Source organism: Sturnus vulgaris, chromosome 11 (genome assembly GCF_052056855.1).
Source record: "Sturnus vulgaris isolate bStuVul1 chromosome 11, bStuVul1.hap1, whole genome shotgun sequence".
NCBI classification, from domain to species: domain Eukaryota; kingdom Metazoa; phylum Chordata; class Aves; order Passeriformes; family Sturnidae; genus Sturnus; species Sturnus vulgaris.
In genome coordinates, this window is record NC_142253.1 from 1,551,689 (window position 1) to 1,576,109 (window position 24,421).

The 24,421-nt window shown below is 46.4% G+C and overlaps 1 protein-coding gene across 1 annotated transcript; it reads right to left on the reverse strand.

The window, feature by feature from the left end:
• Nucleotides 1–1,949: 1,949 nt before the first annotated feature.
• On the reverse strand, nucleotides 1,950–20,912 carry LRRN1 (leucine rich repeat neuronal 1). Its single transcript, XM_014873799.2, has 2 exons — nucleotides 20,765–20,912; nucleotides 1,950–5,802 (listed from the first exon to the last, which is right to left on the reverse strand). The coding sequence occupies exon 2, from the start codon at nucleotides 5,566–5,568 to the stop codon at nucleotides 3,418–3,420; it is 2,151 nt and encodes a 716-aa protein (XP_014729285.1). The 5' UTR covers nucleotides 5,569–5,802; nucleotides 20,765–20,912; the 3' UTR covers nucleotides 1,950–3,417.
• Nucleotides 20,913–24,421: the final 3,509 nt, after the last annotated feature.

Genomic DNA, 24,421 nt, shown 5'->3' on the forward strand with positions numbered 1-24,421 from the left:
TGGCCAGTCTCAATCCCTGATTCTGAGCAAACTGGGGTGCTTTGTGTCTTCAGTGAAGACTAGATGAAAATACATTTTGAAGGCAATTAGAGTATTTTTATTTTTGCTCACAATAAACTGCAAGCACAATAAAATTGCTAGCACAAGGTTGAAGGTTATTTACTACGATTATATGCCACATGTGATTAATCTCTTCCCCACTTTTTATTCTGTTATCAGCAAGATTTTAAATATCCAGGGGATCTCTATAGAATTCTGCAGGGTCAGATTAAAAGGCTGAAAATACTTAGCACAGGTGGCTGTGTGTGCAGAATTCACTGCCTTAACAAGGTGCTTCTTGCTGCTCTCTGGTGCCCTGCATCTCCCTCCAGGACTCCCAGCAGCAGCTTCCCTGCAATCCTGCAGGTCAGCACATCCCCAGGAAGTGTGTGCCTGCTATCAGGCCATTCTCCCCTGCAGTCCTCCAACAGCATTGCTCTAAAAAGATGATAAATGACAGAAAAGAGAGGGAACACAGGGCCTGTCATCCCCCAGTGGAAAGGAACACGTTAAACATGGCTTTTCTTCCCAGCACCCCTGGCTGCTGTTGGAGACTGCTGAGCTCGCTGTGGAATCTGGCTTTGTCCTCCTCCATGGCCATGTGTCCCTGTCACCTTCATTTTCACCAGTGACTGTGCTTCTGCAGCTGCCCAGGTGTGCAAAGACAGCCAGGTGAAAGCAGATCCACAGCCCCACGCACACAGAGCAGCTGCTGTGCTCTGTGTCCAGCAGCACAAACAAAGCTTGTGGGCAAAACAAGCTTGCTCAGAAGGCAAAGAGAGCCCCAGATTGTTTGGGATCAAGGGTGGCAGGTGGGGACAGGGGGAGGAAGAGCAGGATGGCTGATTTGGAGGGCAGCCCCATGCCCAGGTTAGCTTTTGGTCCCCGAGGATCCAACACCTTGGACCCACAGTGATGTGTTCTTCAGCAGTTTGGTGGGAGGTTCAGGTAGAGCTCTGTGATCCTGGGAAAGTGCTGCAGAAAACTCAGGAGAAGATGCAAAAGGGGCCTTGCTTTGCACCTTCTGCCACCTGTTCAATTAATTATTTTCCAAAGACAATTTTATGATGTCATGCAAGCTGGAAGCCAACATTCTATGGCCAACCTCGTCCTCAGTGTCCTTTTCTCTGGCTAAAGTAGAGTGAATCTTTGCTGCAGAAGAGATCTTGGTTTAATTTATTGTGCTTGCAGCTTTAAGGTTAGAATAGAATATAGACAACATGATAATTATTACTCTGAAGCTCTTCTGGAGAAAGCAGCATCAGGAAATATCCCATTAACATTAAAAACAAATCCAGAAGGTGATGAAGAAATGCTTTCACCCTGTTACTTCTCCATGATCAAAAGGCACTTGCCTAACCCCAAAATCTAATTGTCATATAATTAAAAATGTATGAGACCTCCTGAACATAGAAAAGACTCCGTGTAGCAGCACAAATACTTGATTGAAATGAATAATTAATACCTTCACTCAGCCTCGTGTGCAAACAAGACCAACAGGGCAGGCTGTCCAAGGGATGGACTCAAGTTTTGTACCAAGGCAGCTCATTAGTGAAACAATGCTGGTAACTAATTTCACTTTTAGACAAGGAAAAAGAAAAAGTTTGAAGCTTATCTGTAAATTTTCAGGGGTCTTGGATGTATTTGAGAAGCCACGAGTTAAAAAAAACTTCACACAGCCCCAGGCACATCCGTTATTTGAACAATTTACTTTTACTTACCAGCAACTTACTGGGTGTGTAAAAATATTAAAAATTGCACATTTTAAGTGGCCACGAGGTGTAGGAAATGCAGTGCTTGTGCTCAGGGGTGTGGTGTGATGTGAGCACGTGTTCACCAGAGCCCACCCTGCTCGTGATTTGTGTGCAGAACTTCCAGGGATTCAGAAAAGACAACGGACAACGCTCCCGTAGGGTCAACTGTAAATGATGCCTTTATATTGTACCCAGTGCACACAGAACACTGCTGCTCTCTTTTACCACAGTAATTCAGGAAAATATTCAGAATTCCGATTCATCCTAAGCCCGTAAAAAATACAGTTCAGTATTGGACCAAACGTAACTGTCTTGGTAGTTTTAATCTTCATTTCTGCTTTTGGAGGAACATTAATCCAAATAATTATTTTTTTTCAAGTATTTTCCAAGATTCAACTGGTTTATTTCAGTTTGGTAGCACTGAGGTTTTTTTTTTTGGCCTAACTGATGGTAATGACAGCTAAATGTCAGCTTCATTTCTATCTTAGCTCAGAATATAAACAGAAAAGTATACAAAAAGGAAAATGTCCTGTTACACACTCTGTGAATTCTTCTTGCTGTGTACCCTATGCCAAACAGTTTTGATTCTGCATGTGACTCTCAGTCCAAAAGCCATGCTGAGACATTTTTCTCAATAAATTATTTTCCATATTTTGCCTCTAGTGCAGAGAAAACACTGCTATTAACATAAATGCATAAAAAACCTGAACCTGGAACTTAGTTTCATCAAGAAAAAACCCTCACGATATTTTTATATAACATTTTGGATATATTTTTATGTCAAAACATGATCACCAGTTAAACTAGTGACATCTAACCCAATACATTATTGTGACTTCTAAAATAAAAAAAATCAGAACAAAACTAAATTTATTATAGCTCTGGCTTCATTAAACACCGTGTTGGTGATTTAAACACAACAAAACTCTAGTAATTCTTCAAAAGTGTCTACTAAATAGAATAAAAAGAATAAGAGAACAATTAACATTTAGTCTGTTACATTAAAAAATTGGATGTACATATTCCTATTGCCTGTTAGCTTTACCTAAGCCTTCAACTACTACCAAAAAACAAACAAAAAAAAAAATAAAAAAAAGGAAACTCATTGTTGAAAATCAAAAACATTCAAATCAGTTGATACAACATTACAGTACAGTCAACTAACATCATTCAGGGTCTCCTTTTCTCAGGGCAGAGTCCTCAGACCAGGGTCACAAACCTAGTTCACTGCAGGTCCAAAACTGAGGGTTAGCTCGGTGCCATCCTGCCCCTGGATGGCTTTGTGAGAACGGGCTCACCCAGCCTCTCCTCCTTTTTATTCAGCACTGGAGTTAGGACAACAGTGTTAAGTTTAGCACAATAACTAAAAAAAAAAAAAAAAAAAGAAAAAAAAAAAAGAAAAAGAGTAAAAAAACCAGAGAAGTGGAAGCTAGGTGAAGCTGCCATTTGTGTCAACCCATTGCGATACGCTATACTAAAAAATCCTGAAATATCCACCTGTCCTCACCGCTCTGCCACGGACTAGCAAAGTCAAAAATACAAAAGTCTTCAACTCGTCGTTTTTGCAGAATAAAGCAAAAAAGTCTTTGTGCTCCTTACTACCAGAAGCAAAATATCCTCTGAGTTACCACATGTAATAGCTTCTGGATGTGTCGACTTGGGTCGGCTTGGTCTCTGCAGAGCCATCCTTGTCTTTTTCACTGTCACCTTCCCAGAGATTAATAAGTGGAGGGTAGAGCTCGTTCAGGGGGATTGAAGAGGTCTTTTGCATATATTTTTTCAATGAGTGGTGGTAGTTTTTTCTCTTAAACCTTTTTGCAATATAAACAGAGACGGAGGCGAGGCTGATGACAGCAAACATGGATCCCATCACCGCTGCCAGGGCCGTGCTGGTTTCCTGGTCGGAAATATCCAGCGCAAAAGCCGCGTTTTTGGTCGTGACGTTGACGCAGGATCTCTGCGTTTGCTGATGGATGTTGGACACTGTCAGGCACACTTCATAGTCCGTAGAGGGTTGTAAATGGGTGAGGTTGTATTCGTGGACGTCCACCGGCACCCTGGCGGTGTAGGTGATGTGAGGGTTGTCAATCTTCATCGTGGCCGATGACCATTTCAGATTGGATGTCATGACGTTGGAATTGACTTTCCAAGAAACCAGGATGGAATGGGATTCGGCTTGCTTGACATAAATCTTCAGCACCTGGGTGCCATCCAGGAGCGTTCCGTTCACCCGGATGGTGGCGACCCTCGTGTCAGCCCCTTCTATGTTTTGAGCGACACAGGTGTACCTCCCAGAGTCCTCAACCTGGATGTTGGAGATCTCCAAGGTGCCCTCAGTGCTCAGCTTGTATTTGTCAGAGAGGCTTTCCACAGTGACCTTATTGCCCAAAGGAGTGACCCAGTAGATTTCTGGCTCGGGCTCTGCCATGGCCCGGCAATCTAAAAACACCGTCATGCCGATGTCCAGGTTTAAGTGGTTGGGAAAGGTCTCATGAGAGATCATTGGAAGACATTGTTCGTTTGAGTCCTGTATGAGCACTTCCTTCACCTGCTGGCCCCGGTACTCTGGAGGCATGGCACAGAACATGGAGAGAGGCTCCATGAAGCGGATGTTGGTTTTGTTGGAGTTGATCCAGTGGATGACGCAGTCGCACCTGAGCGGGTTGCTGTGGATGCTGATCTCACGCAGGTTTGGGAGGGATTCCACTGTCTTTTGGTAGACTGCATTCAAGGCATTGTTGTTGAGCATCAGGCTCTCCAGGGCGGGCACGTTGCGGAACGCCAGGCGATGGATGTAGGACAGCTTTGGGTTGTTGGTGGCCTCCAGCTTGGTGAGCTCAGGCAGGTTGTCCAGCGCGTACCTGTCGACAGACACGAGTTCTCCCATGTTGTTGATCCCAAGCTCTTTCAATCTGAGCATGTTTTTAAAATCCCCCTCTTGTATTTTATGAATTGGGTTTTTGTTGAGATCCAGGAATTTTAAATTGGGAACTTTCTCAAGTGCAAGCTGAGGAACTTTTACCAATTTGTTGTCATAAAAAGAAAGGCTTTCAAGACTATCCAAGCCTACCAAGGCATTGCCAGGAATGTCTGTGAGGTACATACCTGCCAAAACTAGACTCCTTAAGTTTGAGAGCGGTTTGAAATTCATATCAAGTATTCCAATCACTGGGTTTTCTCCAATCATGAGAATCTCTAAGTTGGGAGTAGAATCAAACCAACGGCTGTCAATAACCTTTAATTTGTTGGAGTTGAGGTGTAACCTCAGAAGATTTTTCAGGCCAGAGAATGCGTTTGCAGAAATGCTGCTGATCTGGTTGTGGTTTATGTAGAGCTCCTGCAGGTTGCAGAGGTCTTGCAGGCAGTAGTCAGTCATCTCCGTGATCTGGTTCTCCTCCAGGTGCAAAGTCGTAAGCTGAGTGAGATTGGAGAGCCCCACATCTCTGATGCTTGTGAAGTTATTTTGTGAAAAATCCAACTCCGTTAAATTAAAGAGCTGTTGGAGTTCGTCTGTGGTCTTTGCGATGTTGTTGCTTTGTAACAGGAGGACTTGAGTGTCACTGGAGAGGTTGCTGGGGATTTTTGTTAACCTCAGGTCGTTGCAGTCAACTGTGGTGGCTTCCCTGTACGTTGACTGTGGTGTAAACCAGGGCCTGATTTCACAGACACAAAGCTGTGGACATTCATTGCTCTGTATGGAAGACTCAGTTAATGAATTCATTAACAATTCTAGCACCAACTGGCACACAGTTAAAACAACTCGAGCCTTTGCCATGCTGGCCAGCGAGGGGGTTCAGCTCCCTGGCCCCCTAAAATCCCCACAGAGGAAGAGGGTGATCCCCTATCAAGCACAAAACGTAAAGCTTGACGTTTAAGGTGAAAGACTTGGACATCCAGAAAGGTGAAAGATGATTTTCTGAGTTTAGTGAAGTTCAAGAGGTGCTCTGAAGACTCTCAGCTGCTCCTCAGTGGTTTAGAATCTTCTGTAAATCACTGCCTGAAGATGGTCCTGAAAGCAGATTAGGGTATATGTTATGCTCAGTTCATATACAGTTCATCCATTATTTAGTTTCTCCAACCTTTGAAAGAAAATATCTGAAAACAATCATTATTTTAACAGTATTCTCTTACAAAAATCCTAATCTAATGTAGGTAAATTATGCAGGGTTTGGAACTCTCTCCTTCCTGGGGTTGACATGAGAAATGTGAGTGAATGATCTAAAAAATAAAAGTTTGGGGTGGCTACCTTTCAGTTTTACCCTGCAGGAGCTGTTTGAATGGCTTGGGAATGCTGAGGGTGGAGGATGTGCTGGTGAGCACAGGGGGGTCTCAGACCCAATCCCTGTCCCCAAGGTTCAGATTTCAGGAAGGGGGAATTAAGGCTCAGGGCTCTGCTGGTTTGGAAGTTTGAAGCTAAACCCTTATGAACTTTGCCAAAATTTATCCGAGTTAATCAAATCAGTTCCAGATAACGGCTTAGATTTAATCCAGCTCAGCACCAAACAATAACAGTAAATTTGATTAAATGAATGTACTGCCCTTATTTCAGCTGTCTGTACTGCATTGTGATTGTATGAACTGTTCACCACAATTCCAAATTGCTGTGTAAGCCCCACATTTGTATCTGCTTAGCCTGAAGTTGTTCATGCAAGAGTGCATTTAAATTAACCCAGCTGTGTCCAGGCACCTCAGAACATCTGGTGTATTGTGAGGCTCTGAACACATATTCCAGGAAAATCTCGTAGTAAAATCTTTTTCCTTCTCCCTTCATTGGAAAATCGCTCTGGTGAGTGCAGTTGAGACTTCTCAAACAAAAGGTTTGGGGTTTTATGTAATTAAAATAATCAGGTTGTGCTGTATGGACTACCCTGGTTCCCTGGCAGTGCCCAAGGCCAGGCTGGATGGGGCTTGGAGCACCCTGTGGCAGTGCAAGGTGGCAGGGGTGGAACTGGATGGGCTTTAAGGTCCCTCCCAACCCAACCCACCCTGTGATATCTGAGAGAACACAGTGATGAAATTGCATCTTTTTCAATTAGAATGTAGCAAAGCTTCAACCAAGTCACAGCCCACAAAAGATGGTGCTATATAAAATAGAACTAAATACAGCTTCTAAAATAGGTTTAAAATACTCCTCTGGATAGTGGTGACAGGAATCCCATTTGTACAACAATTACTTTTAAATCTGATCATATTAAATACTGCAATTACCGTGTTTTATTTTAGATTACTATATAGTGCAGTAGGTAGAACACACCCAACAGCATTTTTATTATTTATTTTTATATTGTTGTTCTGTGATTGTGCTTTGGAGGAAGAGGAGTGGGACCCAGAATACATTTGACCCTCTTGAGTCAGATTTTCTCTCTGGTAGCTGAGACTTGAACGAGAGCTGAGCAGACTCTGCTGGAGGGGGGAAAACCAACTGCAGGACCAACATTCCTTCCCAAAGAACTGATGGAAGAATTGGCTAAGACTGTATTCAAAAATAAATCCTAACAGCTCTGTAATAGCAGGGAGTGATGAGGGGCTGGGCTGGCACAGCCTGAGCTGTGCTGACTCTGATGGATGCTGCCCTCCACAGCAACACATTTGTAGCTGACCCAAACCAGCCAATTCTAGGAAAATTGATGGCATCTGAAGTTTAATTGATTGAATTGCAGATTTTCAAATGGCAGCGTTTTGCAGTGAGTAATGCAGGTGGTGCCTTCCCCCAGTGACAATCCCAGGCAGGTACAGGAGGTGCCCTGAGCTGCTGTGCCCATGGGAGAGCTCACACAGGGACACGTCCCTGCTCCAGCTCTGAGGAGAGCAAAGAGAGGGAGCATTGCTCCCAACATTGCTGCCTGTGGAATTTCTTCCCTTCATCCTTCTCAGTGCATGAAGAGAAGAGAGCTGGAGCCTTTCAAAGCTGAGGGCCCTAATGATGTTTTACTACTCCTTTAGCCCTGATGTACTGTATGAATCATGTAATGCTTTAAAAACCAATCTGCCTGAAAAACACTTCAAAGGTTCTTTCAAAATATGTAGGAGCATGTCTAGATGTTGCAAAAAAAAATCAAATTCGATCTTTTTTTGTTGAATATTTATATCCTCTTACTGTCACGTTACAGTTATTGTTCATCCTTGCTAAGAAGGCATTTGTGGGTTTATTGACCAGAGTTCTGGGTTTATGATCACTGTAAATATATGATTTTACAAGTTCTTAGTGGCTCGTTCCCTTCTGTAGCTATTTTCTACTGTGAATGGATTTAATTTTCTTTTAACTGCAAACGTTCCTTAGAAACAACCTGCACATTGCTTTCCTCAGTCCCTCCCAGCCCAGGGCAGCTTGGATGAAGCTGGAAATGAAATCCCAGGGTAATCAAAGAGTGAATTCTGAGCAGCCCCACGTGCCCCAGCAGGAGGGACAACCCAAGTCATGGGCTTTGGTTTTAGCTACTTGTGGTGTGTAAAACCCCATCCACAGCCCTGATCAGAGCTGCAGAACAGCCACCAAAAGCCATCCCTTGGCCCCAGGATTCTCAGCTTTCCAGCACTGACTGATCCCAGACACCTCCTCACTGTTTGGTGATATTGAGGGTGTGAAGGAAAGCTTTTAGCATTCCCTGCCTTCCCTCTCATTTGTTGGATTCATATTTTCTGCTGCTCCAACCCACAACAGCAGTTGTAACAGCTGGTAGCTTGATATCAGCAGAAATAATGGCTAATTTTATGTGAGAGATATGGAGAGAATTATTTTACTCCGAGCTAATTAAAAACATTTTCCATGGCACTGCTCAGTGCCCAGCACAGTAAGAAACCACATTTCTGTCACCAGCAAAGCCACAGCAGCTGCTGGGATGTTGTTCCTGCTCCCTGAGGGCAGAAACAGGAGCATCACTCCTGTCTCCCATCCTGGAACTGCCACGGGGAGATCTAACTCTTCCCTTTCCACCTAAGTTCTGAAAACTGGTTAATATTGAGAATTTGTTTGGGTGAAATCATGAGGGTGGGTGTTTGGTTATGGAGTAGAAGATCCTTCATTGCAGCTTTCCTTGGAAGGAGGGGTGGGTGGGAAGAGCTGTGCCCTGGCAGCCATGGCCTCAGTGGTGGCTCTAAAAGAGCTTGGTTGGTTGGGTGATGGAAAGAAAAAGTACATTTAAACCTCCAGTGCAGGAAGAGGACAATGTGAAAGGACAAGCATGAAATAAACTGTTCATTAGAAGCGTTCACAGTTAACCTGCCAACTAAAAAGAACAGACATTAAACATTTTTGCTTGGTAATAGGAAAACAAAGTGTTGTCACTTCCCTGACAACTGTATTAATGGTCACTATTAAAATTCGCTGAAAAGAGCAACAATCTTGTTTGCACATGGATATCTGGATGCATTTTGAAACAGTGATGCTGCCACAGCAAATCCTCCCTCTCCACAGTTATGTGGTTCATTCTTGCAGAATTTCTTTTATATTGCAGTAGCATCAGCCCAGATTTTGGTCGGCAGCCACCTGCACTGAATGTGCCCAGGTAAAAGTTGGAGGGATCAGATACACGAAGAAATTACCTCAGGCTAAGACAAGCAATTTATTCTGCAGTTGCTGTGAGCCAGAAGCACACGCTGATTCCCCTCCCTCTGCAGAAACATTTTCCCAGGTTGAGCCTCAGCACCTGAGCTGTGTGTTGGAAAATTGTCTGTTCTGCTCATGACTCGTGCAGCTCCTGCACTGCCATCACCATCCTGGGGGAAAGCCTTGCTGTCCCTCAGGAAAACCTGTCCTGGCTGCTGCACCTGGCTCAGGTGGCTCAGCAGGGGAGTGCAGGTGGGGCAGCCCTGCCCAGGCACCTGCAGCAGCAGCAGAACTGGGGGGGCTTCAGGTGGAACTGGGCAATGGAATTCAGACTGGGAGCAGTGCAGATCCAGGCTCTGATGGAACTGGGTAATGGAATTCAGACTGGGAGCAGTGCAGATCCAGGCTCTGATGGAATTGGGAAATTCAGACTGGGAGCAGTGCAGACCCAGGCTCTGATGGAACTGGGCAATGGAATTCAGACTGGGAGCAGTGCAGATCCAGGCTCTGCTGGAATTGGGCAATGGAATTCAGACTGGGAGCAGTGCAGATCCAGGCTCTGATGGAATTGGGCAATGGAATTCAGACTGGGAGCAGTGCAGACCCAGGCTCTGCTGGAACTGGGAAATTCAGACTGGGAGCAGTGCAGATCCAGGCTCTGATGGAATTGGGCAATGGAATTCAGACTGGGAGCAGTGCAGATCCAGGCTCTGATGGAATTGGGCAATGGAATTCAGACTGGGAGCAGTGCAGATCCAGGCTCTGATGGAATTGGGCAATGGAATTCAGACTGGGAGCAGTGCAGACCCAGGCTCTGCTGTGTCCCTCAGCAGTGGGACAAGAGGAACAAGCAGGATCTGATGCCCAGGAAGTTCCAGCTGAACATGAGGCAGAACCTCCCTGTGACCATGCCCTGACCAGAGAGGGGCTGGGATCTCCTCCCTGGGGATATTCCAGAACCACCTGGACGCATTCCTGAGCCCTGTGCTCTGGGATGGCCCTGCTGGAGCAGGGAGGTGGCACCAGATGTGCCACTGTGGTCCCCTCCAGCCTGACCCACTGTGTGACTCTGTGGAAGAGCCTGTTGGGAGAGGGGACGCTGGAGGCTGGGCTGGAAAACATCTGGGCTGGAGCTCTGTGGATGCTGGAATGTCACTGGAGGTGAGGGGACCCTCAGGGATCACTGCAGGCTGCTTAAGGCACCTGGGCAAGTGTAAGGAAAGGGTTTTGTGTGTGTGTGCTCGAGGTAAAACCTGCCCTGCTCTGCCCTTTGCAGTTCTGCATCCCCATTTTCTGTGGATAAAAGTGGGATTGGGGCCATGCTCAGGTGAGCAGCACCTCTGGCTGGGCTTTAGGAGGGAGAGGCACTGAAATAGAACATCCTCTAAATCACAGCAGTGACTTCAACACTAATCCCAGCCTAAAACCAGGTTACTAAAGTCAGGCTTGCTCCAGCCAGGAGCATCAGTGACCTTGTACATCAAGAGAAAGAGGACTTGGATATACAGAGGACTTTAATAAGCAGGATATTTCCAGCCAACCCACAGAATGGGCTCCTTTCCCAGGAATTATATTTACAAGTGCAATCCTGTGTATTTAGAAAAATACTGAGGAATCATGCTTGATAATAAGCCTTTTATAGTGAGGTTTTTAAAGTCTCCAGTGTCATCAGGAAATAAGCTATTTACAGGTCTGAATGGTGGAAAATACAGAAAAAATCAAGCTGAAAATGATGACAGTTGAGAGAGAGCTTGAAAACATGTGAACGTGGGAGCTGGGTATTAAAAGGAAATACAGAAACAAGGGTCTGTAAGACATGTATTAATGGTATAAAGCCTCAAAACACATCTTCAGGGATTTATAATATTTAAGGTTTGGAGTTTATTTTCCCTGCAAATAATGCCTACTTTTTCTTCTTGTCGGTATGCACATTCCATCAAAATAAAGTCTGTGTTTAATTTTGGGGAAAGCTCTGGTGAGAAGGTGATTTGCTGTATCTGGAGACAACCTTAGCATGCTTTATCTGTGTTCTTTTGAAAAATACTACTCTTATCTCCACCAAAGAACTGCAAAGAGCATCCTATTCATAACGTCTGTGCTGCAGAAACAGCATATTGCAGCTTGGAAATTTGTAATTTATTTGAGCTTATTCTTAAGACTCGCATCTGATACAGTATTTTTCATTAAAATATTGAAGTAAATTTGCAGGAGAGGGAAAAATGCTTTTCATTCATAGACTGCTCTGGAGTGCAAGGGGCTGGATCCCCTGCAGGGAGCAGCCACTGGGTACTGATGGCCCATCAAATCCACCACAGAATTGCAACCCAGCTTCTGAAAACTGCTGGGAAATCTCTCACAGATTACCCTTAACCAGTCATATTAGAAACATCAGGAATAACAGGGGCTTGCCAAACAGTGGGTTGTCAAATTCTAGAGGCTGTTTGCTTTAGGAAAGAAAAAAAAAAAACCTCATAAACCACTTGACAGCCTTGAAAGCTGAGAGGTGAGACGTGGTTGTGCAGCAGGAATATTCTTATGTTAGGAACACAAATTATGATCAGCTTTCTCACTGTGTTTCTCTTCATGAACGAGTTTCACCTTGGGACTGTTCTGTTGTCAGGACTTGCTTTCATGTCTTGCTGTAAGGGTTTAATGTGAAGGCAAAGCTTTGATTGCATTTGATGGACAAGAATCCCATCTGTGACCACTGTTCTTGTTCCACATCATCACCAGATGAAGTTACTTGATGATATCAGCATTTCTGAGAGCCCATTCCAGTGCCAGGTTAAGCTCCAGTTCCCTGAGACTTTCCTTGCAGCTCTTCCCTTCTGCCTGACCTGCAGGGGATGGAGGGCAAACCTCTGGGATGTGCTTTCCTTTCCCCCTGCACAGCCCTAGCCCATCCCCAGCCCTCTCTCGATTTTAAATCCAAGGGAGAATTGAAACCTAATTGGTTTTAGTGCAGTATCTAAAATTTCCAGGGCAGAACTAATTTGGGGAGACCTCTTCCAACTATTTGTGTGTTGTGTATCTGGTGGCTGATGAATGAAAGAGGACTAAAGGTAGAGAAATTCTGCTTTGGCTTCTTACCTTATTTAGAGAGTAGAAATGGGTTGAGTCATGGCATATTTGGGATCTCAGAACCACGTGGAAGGATCTGAGCATCTTGTAACCCACGGGGGCACCTCCCTCCCAAGGATTTCATATAGAGCAGCTCAGCAAATCCCTGCTTCTTACTATGGATCAAAATCAGCACCATTCGAACAAAAATGTAAAAAAAAAAAAAAAAAAAAAAGAAATAGGACAAAGGGCATGAAGAGATTGGGTTGGGTTTTGGAGTAGAATTCCCTTTTTTGTTTTTTAGAGCCAAGGAGCTTGGCCAGTGGAAGCAAAGTGTTAATAAGAACAAAAAGGAGCACACGAGGAATATTTTTAACCAGGGATGCCAGAACTCCAGAGGATTTTCCTGAAGCAACAGAAAATCCTTTTCCTCCCTTTTTTGCTGACTGGCTTCTGGCAGTGTGATTATTTTGCCTCCTACACAGTTCTAGATCAAACTCCAGTTCTGTGAGTCACTCAGGATCCCCCACAGTCGGGGAAGACCCCGGCGTGTACGTGGTTGTTACAACCACAGAGGATGCCAAAAAACCCTGTGCTGGAAACAGGGCCTGATAAATCCCAACCAGAATGAGTCAGGAGCTCTGGAGGTATTTATAAATCAACACAATGGTGCTGGCTGTAGGGAATACATAAAGCTTGTTATTAAAAATTATATGTGCATGGAGCTTCAATTGCTTATCTTCAATCAAGAAAAGAAACTTCTTTTTCTGGTCTTTGTTACATTCTGTTTTGATAATTCTGTTTCCCGTGGCTGTAGTATGTGTTAGCTTTTCACTTATTAGTGATTAAGTTTGAAACTGTATTTTACTATTAGCCTAGATCTATATCTACACAGTTTGTACATGTAATGTGCTGACACAGACTTCAGCCCTTAGAATAAAACAGACTTCTATTGATTTTTTTTTTTTTCCCTGAGTTTTATGCTTACAAAATCCAATTCTCTGTTTCTGAGCGATATATATTTAAATGTTAATAGACCCATATATTGAGTCGGCTGATATGGGAAGATCTGATAGGAAAGTCTGTGAGCATACCACTAAGAAAATAAATGGATTTAGCATGGGAGGTGCTGAGATCTCATAGAAAGGCTGTTAGCACCAAGACAAAGATCTGGAACTCAACCAAGCCAGGAAGGGACAGAACTAATTCCATTAAGTGGCCACAGATTTGGGTTTGGAACAGCTCTGAACCAAGGCTTTGTGGGACCTGAGGAAAAGGCTTTTTTCTCTCCAGTTCCACTGCTGAACCCCATGACCCTCTCTCCCTTTTCCACGAGTCCTTCTGCACTTCTGCTACATGAACTCTGTGCTCCCCACCACTATTTCATTCCAAAATCCTTTAGGCAGCATTGCCACGGGATCAGGATGGGAAAGCTCAGGCAGCTGAGAGTGTGGAAACCCCCAGAGCCTGGATTTAACCATTTCTCTTGATCTCAAGTATCACCTGCTTTGTTCCAAGCAAAAAAGTCTTGCTTTGAGATGTTCATGAGATTGAGAAAGAGAGAAAATACATCCTCTGGAATGTATTTAGTGTTTAAACTGTTCCTTTAGGCCTTTAAACTGTTCCCTGAGCTTTAATCCTCAGGCTGCCCATGGCCACATCCCAGGTTTTCCATGGATTGTTTCTTTCATCAGTGCTTGTAAAACACAGAGGGCACTAAAATTTCTGCTTGTTGCAGAAAGGAAGCTTTTTCTTCTCAAAATTTGAAGTTATTGATGCTTTATAGATAAAAATCTTTACCTAATTACAATGATTTATTTGGGCATGATAATGTTTAATTTGTCTAAACCAGGCTGGTTGCATTTAAAGGGGACAGTAAGAGAAAACAGATTTGTCAATGAACTTAGAAAAAACAGTGACCTGGTTTTACTTGGTGCCTTTTACTACAATGAACCCATTTTAAAGACCTGTTTTCAAGCAGCAATTTAAAAACTTCATTTTTGTAACTGCTTGTTCACCTATGGCTAAGATAAGTTATTTTTCAATGCATTTACAAGTCATTGGTGGCTCTCTGGAACTATCAATATTTACTCTATTTCTGTTAGAGTGATGGATCATTTGTAATTTAAAAATTTAACAAAGCCAATCAGTAGCTCATCTGCATCCCAGTAATTGTATGCAGCACATTAGCAAGGTATGAATTTATTAGATAGTTTTGGACTTGTTTAATCAAATAAATGATATGATGCATGAAATAACAGAAAATGAAGGATTCATTATATAAATGATAAACATTTTCAAATTATGAAAAGACAATCCAAGCTTTGATTGATATTTTATTAAAACAAGGTAAAATATTATTCTACCAAGCTTTGGATAAGCTCAGGGATTCTCTCTGAATAACTTTTAGGTGTTTTGTAGAAGTTCCTTAGGATGTGATCTGTCAGACCCACACTGGGAAAATCTCCCATGAACTTAAACAGCCACATGGCTTCCCCAGACCACGAGTGTTCCCTTTAGAACAGGATTAAAATAAGGAGCAGAGACCTCAGGTGAAATTCTCCAGGGGCAGGGCTGGAGCTCTGGTTTATCTGCATTGCCACAGGTGGAGCTTCTTTCTGCACCTTGGAAAAGTGTTTGTTGGGCATGGAGGAACGTGGTTTTGGTCTCAGCCTCACCTTGCAAGGTGTGTGTGGAAGCAGAGCTGGGTGTTTCTGGCAGGTGATCCCCACTCCATGCACCAGCAGGGTGGGGGGTACCAGACACATCCCTGCACTCCCCCAGGCTCAGCTGAGCTGCTCCTCCATCCCACACCTGCCTTAGACACCCATCTGCTCGGCACAAATCACCCCTGGGGCTGAGCTCAGGGCTGCCATGTGCCCTCCACACCCAGGACTCCTTTGGGACTCCTCCCCAGGGAACTGGGGCTCCCAGTGCCACAGTGGGGAACGAGCTGGGGTGTGAAGGGACCCCAATGTGGGGCTGTGTGCTGGGCTTTGCACCACTTATTCGTGGCTTGTCATCAGTCTCGTCTGTTTTCCCTCAGAGCCAGGATTGTTAGAAAGGCAATTGAGATGATTCTTATGTTTGGGCTTGGATGTTTATTGTATCAGAAATTACAGAACATAAAACAGCACCTCCAGCTCCTTGCTACAAGTGGGAAAAATGGCCCCAGCTGAGCCTGCTTCAAGGCCTTTTAAAGCCAAACAAACCAATAAAAGTGTAACACCTCCATTATTTTTCCTTTTGACCCAATAATAGATTCCCACCACCCTTAGAGTGACATTGACCAACCAAAGGTCACTGCCTGAGTTCTGTGAAGAAGAAGATGAACAAAGAGAAAGACACCACCCAAAATTCTCCATCTTGTCCCATATCCACCACTATACTATAAATTTAAACCCCATCACCCAGTGAAAACACAGAGATCTGACCTGCTACACATTGGTGATTTCTAACTCACTATTCACATTTCCAAGCCTTCTCCAAGGTTCCAGCTCCAGAGCAGTGTTTTCCATGGGGATCTGTGCCTGGAAGCACAGAAAGCTCCAAAACTCCAGATTTCTGGGATCCAACACCCCAACACCTTGCTGGGGTTCTGCTCCCTTCCAGCCCTGCCACAGGGCTGGCTCAGGCTGAGCAAAACCCTGCCAGGCACCTTCAGGAGGGGTTTGGCTTCCAAAAGCCCTTGGTTCTCCTGCTCTAATCCAAGCTGACAGATGCCCAAATTGCTGGAATCACCAGAGTTAGTTAAATTAAATACCTGGAAATGAGATGCTGCCTGACAAGCTCTGAAATTTCTAACTAAAACTCCCAAGTAATGTTTGCCTCCATTCAGCTGCTTCGGGTTGGGAATAGTTCAGGGAAAATATTGCCCTGTGTGACCACTGAGGACTAAAGGGCAGCACCTCAGGAGAGAAAATTATGTAGTAAGGCTGCAGTACACAATAAAATAAGGGAAAGAGCTGTTTCTCCGTGGCACTTTTATAACTTCAGTGCATTCTCACTACAGCACCCTGTTAAATATTTCAGGCTCGTTACTTAAACTTGCTTTGCCTTGTTCTGTTAGTTAAAAAGGGAAGAAAAAGGCAATCCTCCACTGCAAATACTCGATCTTTAGAAACTGTGCTCCAGGTAAAAACCAGGTCCTGTTCTTTTAATAATTCAGCCAGATGGAACATCAAGGAAACGCTGCCTTGTAACACCAAATTAAGGTCTTATGAAATAGAAGGTGAAATTATAAAAAAATATTTTGCAGGAGAAGTTAAGAGCAGAGGCTAATTCTTGTCTCACTGATACCACAGACTTGTCCTGCCTTCACCAGGAGGAGAATTAGGCCAATCCAAAATAGGCCAATCCAGTATTTTTCTTCAGTGCCATATGTAGAAAAAGCAAAGAGCACAACAAAATTTGAATCGAGTTGCAGGGTTTGAAGCAGCAAAGAATAAGAGAGTGGGGTTCAGAAGAACTTTGAGCTGGGGAGCTCTCAGCCCTCTGTGGGAACATGTTCAGCTCTGACCTTCTGGAGTCCATTTAGTGAAGGACTTAATTATTCAGCTGCAGGAAAGTCTTTGAGTAACTCAAGCACATCTGCAGTGACTGTTTCTTATCAAAGTGCTCCTGTGAGTTCCCTGTGCAGAACTCAGAGAAACACCATTATTTAATAACTAATTACAAACCAACAAAACCAGTTCCTAACCCAGCTCTGTGATTTGCTTTGCTCTTGCCCATCTTTCTTCCCACATATTAATTGCAGAGACAAAACAGAGTATGGGAATATTTGCAGTGGGTTTCCTTGGATTTCTGTTCTGGCATGGGGCTCTGGCTGCTTCCCACCTCTCCACTTTCCCAGGAGCCCCCCAGGCACCCTCCTAACACAGTCAGCAGAAAATCCATCCCAGCTCCAAAGTTCCCTTTTGTGCAGAACTCACCAATTCTTTTTTGGGACAGATGTGTTTAAGGCCTGACCCCGTTAATGACTTAACTGTTCTGGAGCACAGCCTGGAATTCTCCATTCCTGGGAGCATCAGGGGTCTCCAGGCTCCAGTTCCAGCTGGAAGGGGATGCAGGAATCAGCCTTGGTGAGGCTGAAAACGCAGGCTCCCTGTCCATGAGCCTTAGACAAACAGAGAGGAGCAGGGCTGGATTTATGTGCTTCCAAAAACTTTACATAGATTTTTTTTCTTCAGTTCTGTGTCTACAAAATGTCTGCCAGGAAAAAATCTGGAGCTTGGCAGGATGAAGCCTCACACGTGTATTGTTCGTGTAACTATGGTAACCTACAAATGCCACCAGTGTTTCCATTTCATACACAAATGAGGGGACAGCTGTGGGGACCACATGTCTGCCAATGGAATAATATATGTGAGCTAGGATGGCTTGGTCAGAAAATTACAACTCATCTATATTAATCAGGGCTTCAAAGAACAGGCACCTCCGTGGTGACAAAGTGCACAGGAAGACAGAGGGGATTTTTTTATTTTGGAAAATTTTGGCTCCTCTGTAAATATTTGCAGCATCTTGCTACTTTACTGGTTGAAAAATAAACTAATATAAATACTGTTCAACCAGAGCTGTTCTGTAAACATCACTTAACTCTTTTCCTTGGGTTTTGTTTGTTTGGGTTTTTTTTCTGATGCCTGATCCTGACACAAAGCCAGACCTGGGACCAGGCAAGTCCACTCACCTGGGGGAGGAGCAGCTCCAAAAGAGACAGAAATAACGTGGCTCAGAGCTTTGTGAACAAAGCCCCTATTTTTATTCATTGATATCATTAACAGAAATAAGAGCTTCAAAAAACTGATACGAGAAACTAAAAAAAAAAATATTTTAAAATATTGTTCAAATGTGCACGAGTCTCTCTCAACCCTAACAACAACAAAAAGAAACCTGCAGACCCAATAATGCAAATAAATCGCCTTTCCAGCGAATATTAAGCTATGCAGGCTGCAGTAACAGCAATGCTTGACCTCTGTTATGATTCATCCGAGGTGTTTTAAGTGTCCCTACAAAAAAAAGCCGTGGAGCAGGGATCTGCCGCCCTCCTTGGCAGCAGCAGCCAGCCGGATGCAGCAGGAATCCAGCAGGGCGATTAGGAAAAGTTTTCCCTGCCTTCTGCAGTGCCACGCTACTGTATCGGAGTGGAACAAAGGCTGCAGCATCCCCTCCTCCGCCCGCGGCACCGAGCGGGGCTCGGGGCACCCGGCACGACTGCATTTAGGGATGATGAGGATGATGAGGATGATGATGATGATGAGAGCTTTAACCACTGCTTGTGGAAATGATCCCATTTGCTCCACGAGCTGGAACCAAATACACACAGAGAATCGTGGAATCGCAGACTGGTTTGGGTTAGGAGGGACCTTCAAGATTCATCCAGTGCCACCCCTGCCATGGCAGGGACACCTTCCACTGTCCCAGGGTGTTCCAAGCACTGTCCAACCTGGCCTTGGGCACTGCCAGGGATGGGGCAGTCACAGCTGCTCTGTTCCCTGCGAGGTCAGACTGAACAGAAGTTTCTTTTTTCAGCCTGAATTTGGATGGCTCAGCATTATTTATGGCAGTAAAAAAAGGTCCCTCACAGTTCATGCGAAAAGTTGTTATCCTGTAACTGTCCAACTTAATGCAAAATCCTATTTCCTTCAGTGATCAGTAGTAGTGTTATCGTGTCTGTTCTAGGTAAATGGAAAAGGCTTTATTGTCATCACAGTAACTGGTCTAATAAAGTCCAAAATGCCTACTGGGAGAGATCATTTTATACGGACTACATAAAACGTTGTGCAGATAACTTTTAACTGCTGAGGTAAAAGTTAAACTGGAGCTCCTGTCCTGGAGCAGTGGCACAAGAGAGGCTGCGAGCAGGGGGACAGGGACACCAGGGGTGAGAGCCCGTGGGCTGAGCAGGCAGAACCATCCTGCCTCTCTTCACTACTCCCATCTTTGTGCACTGCTTTGTCCCTCTCAGCGCGTCCGTGTTTTAAGTTAATTTAATTCCGACTTGCAAGACTTTGGGACGCAGTTTGGTCGGGTCCTTTGGACAACAGCGGGACTGATGCTGGGTGTGCCTTCGGTCATTCAGAGCTCTGTGATCTCCCTCTGGGTACATCTGAGCTATTGATCAGAACAGGTTTATGATCTTGGCCAGAAATACCGGGGTCTTTTTATAGGGACCCTTCAAGTCCGTACGGAAAAGACTTTAAGGTTTCCAAACTAGTTTTTATTGAAGGGATTCATGACTTGGGAGCTATTGCACAGCTCCAGGACAAGAATAGAAGCACCCTGTGCGTGATCTCTCACCTTTGGACAACATTATCGTCTACTTTGAGTTTGTTACTTTCCCTTCCATCGCCTGGTGGGAAATGCGCACCGAGCCAGCACTGGGGGAGAGAATAAACTTGGGGGAGAGCGAAAATCGCAGGCGAACATCTGTTGTGCGGCCCCGGCAGGGCTGAGCCGCCGGCACAATGCGCCTCGCTGCCGTCCCTCCTCTCACAGGGCTCGGGGGCCGGCCCCGCGCTCAAAGGACGCTTTGACAGGGGCGACAAAGGGGCGGCAGCGGGGCCGGTCCCTTTGTCCGCCAGCCCCGGGGGCAGGGACCCCCAGTCCCGGGGGTGAAGGACTGCGCTGCCCCGCGCTTCTCCCCGCACCTTTTTTAGACAGCGGACTTCGCAAAGAGCCCCCGAGAAGCGCAGGGAGCCGGCGGAGCATCCATCCCTCCCTGGGCCGCCCTGCGCTCCGCCGGGGCCGGTCCCGCAGCGCCCCGCGCACAAAGCCGCGGCCGCGGGAGGAAGGCGGCCCCGCTCACACTGCGCCTTTATGCCGCTTTCTGAAGGGCCATTGTCACACTGAAGGCTCCTTGTCTCCTCGCATTCCTCCGGGTGAATGGATGAGGCAGGACATCTGCCGGGATCCGCTCCCATTCGCATGCAAATGGGGGACGCGGGCAGCGCTGCCGCACCGCCGGCCCCGCGCCCACCGCCGGCAGCCGGCACCACGATTGTCCCCCAAAATCCCCGATTTACCGCACACCGGCCCGGGGAACAGCGGAGCACCCGAGACAGGAGGAAGAGGAGGAGGAGGAGAGCGATGCTGCAGCCGAAACCCCGCAGCCCCGGAGGTGCGAGGCGGCCGCAGCCCCGGGGCGGTCCCGGCGCGGTGCGGAGCCACCGAAACCCCGCAGCCCGCGGGGATTCCCCCGGGGGGGCACCGGGGGCGCGTCCGCCACCGCAAACTTTGCTGTGTCCCCGGGCCGCACCGCACATCGCTGCAGCGCAGCGCACATCCCCGCAGCCCGGAGCGCAGCCCTTGCACCCGCGGCGCTCCCGCAGCCTCCGCTCCCTCCCCCGAGCCCGGCGGACGCACTCACCGCCGGCCGGGCGCTGCCGCGGTTGTCCCCCGGGGCTGCACATCCGCGGTCCCACCGCGCCGGGATGCGGGGAGCGATGGATGGAGCGATGGATGGATGGATGGATGAACGGATGGATGTACGGACCGGTCGCTCCGTGCCTGCTGCCCGCCCCCAGGACAGCGGAGCGGGGGCGCGGTGCCGGTGCCGGTGCGCGGTGCCGCCCGCTCTGAGCCGCCGCCGGCGCGCACCTGGGAAGGCGCCGCGGGTCAGCTGACGGGCCGCGCTCCCATTGGCTGCACCGCGCGCGGCACCGGCTGCGGGGCGGGGCGATCCATGGCCACGCCCCTCCAGACCACACCCCCGATCGACCACGCCCCCCGGCCTCGGTGCGCGACCGGGGCTGCCGCGAGCATCGCTCGGGTCCGGGGCGAGCATCCCCTCCTTCCTTTGGATCCAATGTTAGCATCCCCTCCTTCCTTCGGATCCAGTGTTAACATCCTTCCCTTCCTATGGATCCAATGTTAACATCCCCTCCTTCCTTCGGATCCAGTGTTAACATCCCCTCCTTCATTTGGATCCAGTGTTAGCATCCTTCGCATCCTTTGGATCCAGGGTGATCATCCCTTCCTTCCTTTAGATCCAGGGTGAAGATCCCTTCCTTCCATCCTTTGGATCCAGGATTAACATCCCTTCCTTTCTTCAAGTCCAGGGTTAATATCCCTTCCTTCCTTCCATCCTTTGGATCCGGGGTGATCATCCCTTCCCTCCATCCTTCACATCCAGGGTCAGCATCCCTTCCTTCGATTCTTCAGATCCCTCCATCCTTTTGCTCGAGGATTACAACACCTTCTATTGCCCAGCTTCAGGGTTAGCAGCCCTTCCATCCCTAGGCTTTAGAGTTAACAGCCCTTCCATCCCTAGGCTTTAGGATTTAGCCCTTCCATCATTCGGCTCGGTCGTTCACAGCCCCCTCCAGTGGCACACACGTCCCTGGCACACTGTGCAGGTCACTGGGGCTGGCATGAGCAATGTCACCCTCACGATACATAACCTGTGTCTAAGACAGAGCGTGGACCTGCTCAGTAACTTCCCACCTGCCCTTTCAATCCTGCTTCTAAATTTTTTCCAGCTCCGTTCAAAGCGGCACAAAGATGTAGTGAGAAAGCACTGCAGTCTGTCAGGATTCAAACATTTGGGTTTCTGTGCTCTGTAGAGAGGCAAACCTCGAGCCCAGAGGGTGCTGGGCACTGCCCAGGCTCCCCAGGGAATGGGCAGAGCCCCGAGGCTTCCAGAGCTCCAGGAGAGTTTGGAAAAGCCTCCAGGGATGCCCAGAGTGGGATTGTGGCAGGGCTAGGAGCTGGACTGGATGATCCTGGTGGATCCTACTCAGGATATTCCATGATTCTGTGAACCATAAGAGTCATTTGAGCCTGAAACTCGAGGATTTAAAGCTGTGTCAGCCCTCTGATATGTTCTCTTTCCTGTTCTCTCCCAGTTTTCTGTCTTGTCTCTATTTCCACTTACCTTAGTTTGAAATTATTGACTTACACATTTCCCCACGTTTCCTTCTCCTGACCTTGGTCTTCACCCACTTCTCTGGCCAAGTTCCCAGGGTGCCCTGTCTGAATCCTCGTGTCAGATCTTAGGTACAGTTTTAGTCTGTGCTAGACAAGGACTTTGTGGCTGAAGCTGTGGCAGTAATATAAAAATCAGCTTTTCTTCATACCATAAAACTTTAATTTCCTGATTATTTATTATTCACTTAACCAACAGAAAGGAAACCTGTGGCAGGAAGGTGCTGTGCTGCCTCATCCCTGTGCCCTTTATTAAGATTATGGAAATTCTGTATTCCTCAACAGGCACCTGTGATGCTTTTATTGACAGACACCCCAAAAGTACACAGGATATTCTTCACTCTCCTGCACCAAGCATTGCAATCCTGTGGGCAGAGGTTGCTGAGCACAACCTGGATGAAAAAGGCCCTGCTGTCCATGACAGGCAGAGCTCAGCACTTCCTCCAGGCATGTCCTGAAGTGGTACCTGCTCAGGAAATTATTTTAAAGATTGCTTTAACATTTTTTTATGTGAGTTAACAATAAGTTAAATAAGTAGCAAATACGGTTTGCAGTCAATGCTTCAGATTTCCTCCTGAGGCAATGAATTTTTTTCTGAGAGCCAGAAGGTCACTTGGGTAACAGTAAAAGTGAAGTTTTTCATACATAAGGAAATTGAATTTTCAGAAGAAACACATCAACGTTGTCCAAAAAGACACTTTTCCTTTCACGGGGGCAGTTCTCATCTGTCTGGATGTTCCTTTCCCATCTATCACTTACTCCTGATGAGGAAATAATGCAAGAGCAGATGTGTCTTGGAAAACCCAGTGTTTTGAACAGCTTCAGGTCTTTGTTTCAGGGCAAGGAATTTATTTTCAGTTTCTTAGCAGAGTAGCTCCATCCTTGAAAGGCATAAATCTGATGGACCTGAAACCTCCTCGCAAACAAAAAAAGAGGAGAAATACAGCAAGCATTAAATTTTTACAGTTTTAAGCCGGTGTCTTCATTTCTAGGCAGTTTTCACAACATCAAAAACACCAGGAATGATAATAACGTTGAGATGGAAGTTAAAACATCTTTCATTCCTACAGGCTGCATATGAATGTTTTAGTGCAGGGAGGAGCCAGATGAGCTGATGGCTTAGCCAGGGTTTCTCCCCCAGGCTGTGAGGGACCTGCAGCTCAGGAGGAGCTGCTGCAGGATCTCCTGCTCTTAGGGGAAGGTTTGCACCGGGGCAGAAGGGTGGTGGATTTTCCTCTCTGTGTCATCTTTCACAAACTGCTCGAGGAACGACCTCTGCTGATACTTTCCCATCGGGCAGAACTGATCTTCCAAAACATTCCTGCTCGAGCAGTCTTAAAAGAGAAGGTCCCAGGAAAACAGGAGATTTCCCACTGTCTGGGCTTGTTTCCCACTTGTTTTGGCTTCATCCCCTTATTTTTCCACTGTGTTTACATTCAGCTGCTTTCCTGGTTCATCTCTGTCCCAAAAGTGCTGTGAGAGGAGTGTGACATTTGCTGCTGTTCCCGTGCCCACTCCTGGTCCTGCCTGGGACACAGACCTGGTTTGGATCTGTGCAGTGCCTGGCATTTTGGGGAGCAGGCCTTTAAACCTTTAAGAGGGTCTAAGTAACTTAAATAATAAAACAATAGAGCCCTGGGTGACCTGTCACGCACGTCCCTGCCTTTTCTCTCTGGAGCAGACATCCTGCCATTAAGCTGCTTAACATCCTGAGTGTGTGCATAATCCATTTCCCTGAACTGTGCCACGGGGTCCTAGTGTGCCATTCTGTCCAGAAATACAAACTGGGAAGTGCTAGCAAGTGGGACTGACAGGTAGAAGGGGCACCATTGGAAATGAAAGAGATTTGCTACTGGAGAGGTAAAAATCCTGCTCTGTCCAGACAGCAGCAGGTCCTGATGGTTGGGAGATTGGAATAAGTCTGTGGACTCAGTTTGGAACAATCAGAATTTTCGGTGGCTCTGGCTGAAGACAGATGTGTGAGTTAAAGAGAGAAAGAGGTGTTGCAGTTTGTGTGTTGTGCCAGCAGTTTGTTCGTGTGCCTGACACTTTCTGTCAGCCAGGTGAGCCCTGACGTTTCTCCTCACTCAGGTTTTGGCTG

What these genes read in the sequence shown, in the direction of transcription:
- LRRN1 (XM_014873799.2), bottom strand. Translation starts at nt 5,568, where the DNA reads ATGGCAAAGGCTCGAGTTGTTTTAACTGTGTGCCAGTTGGTGCTAGAA.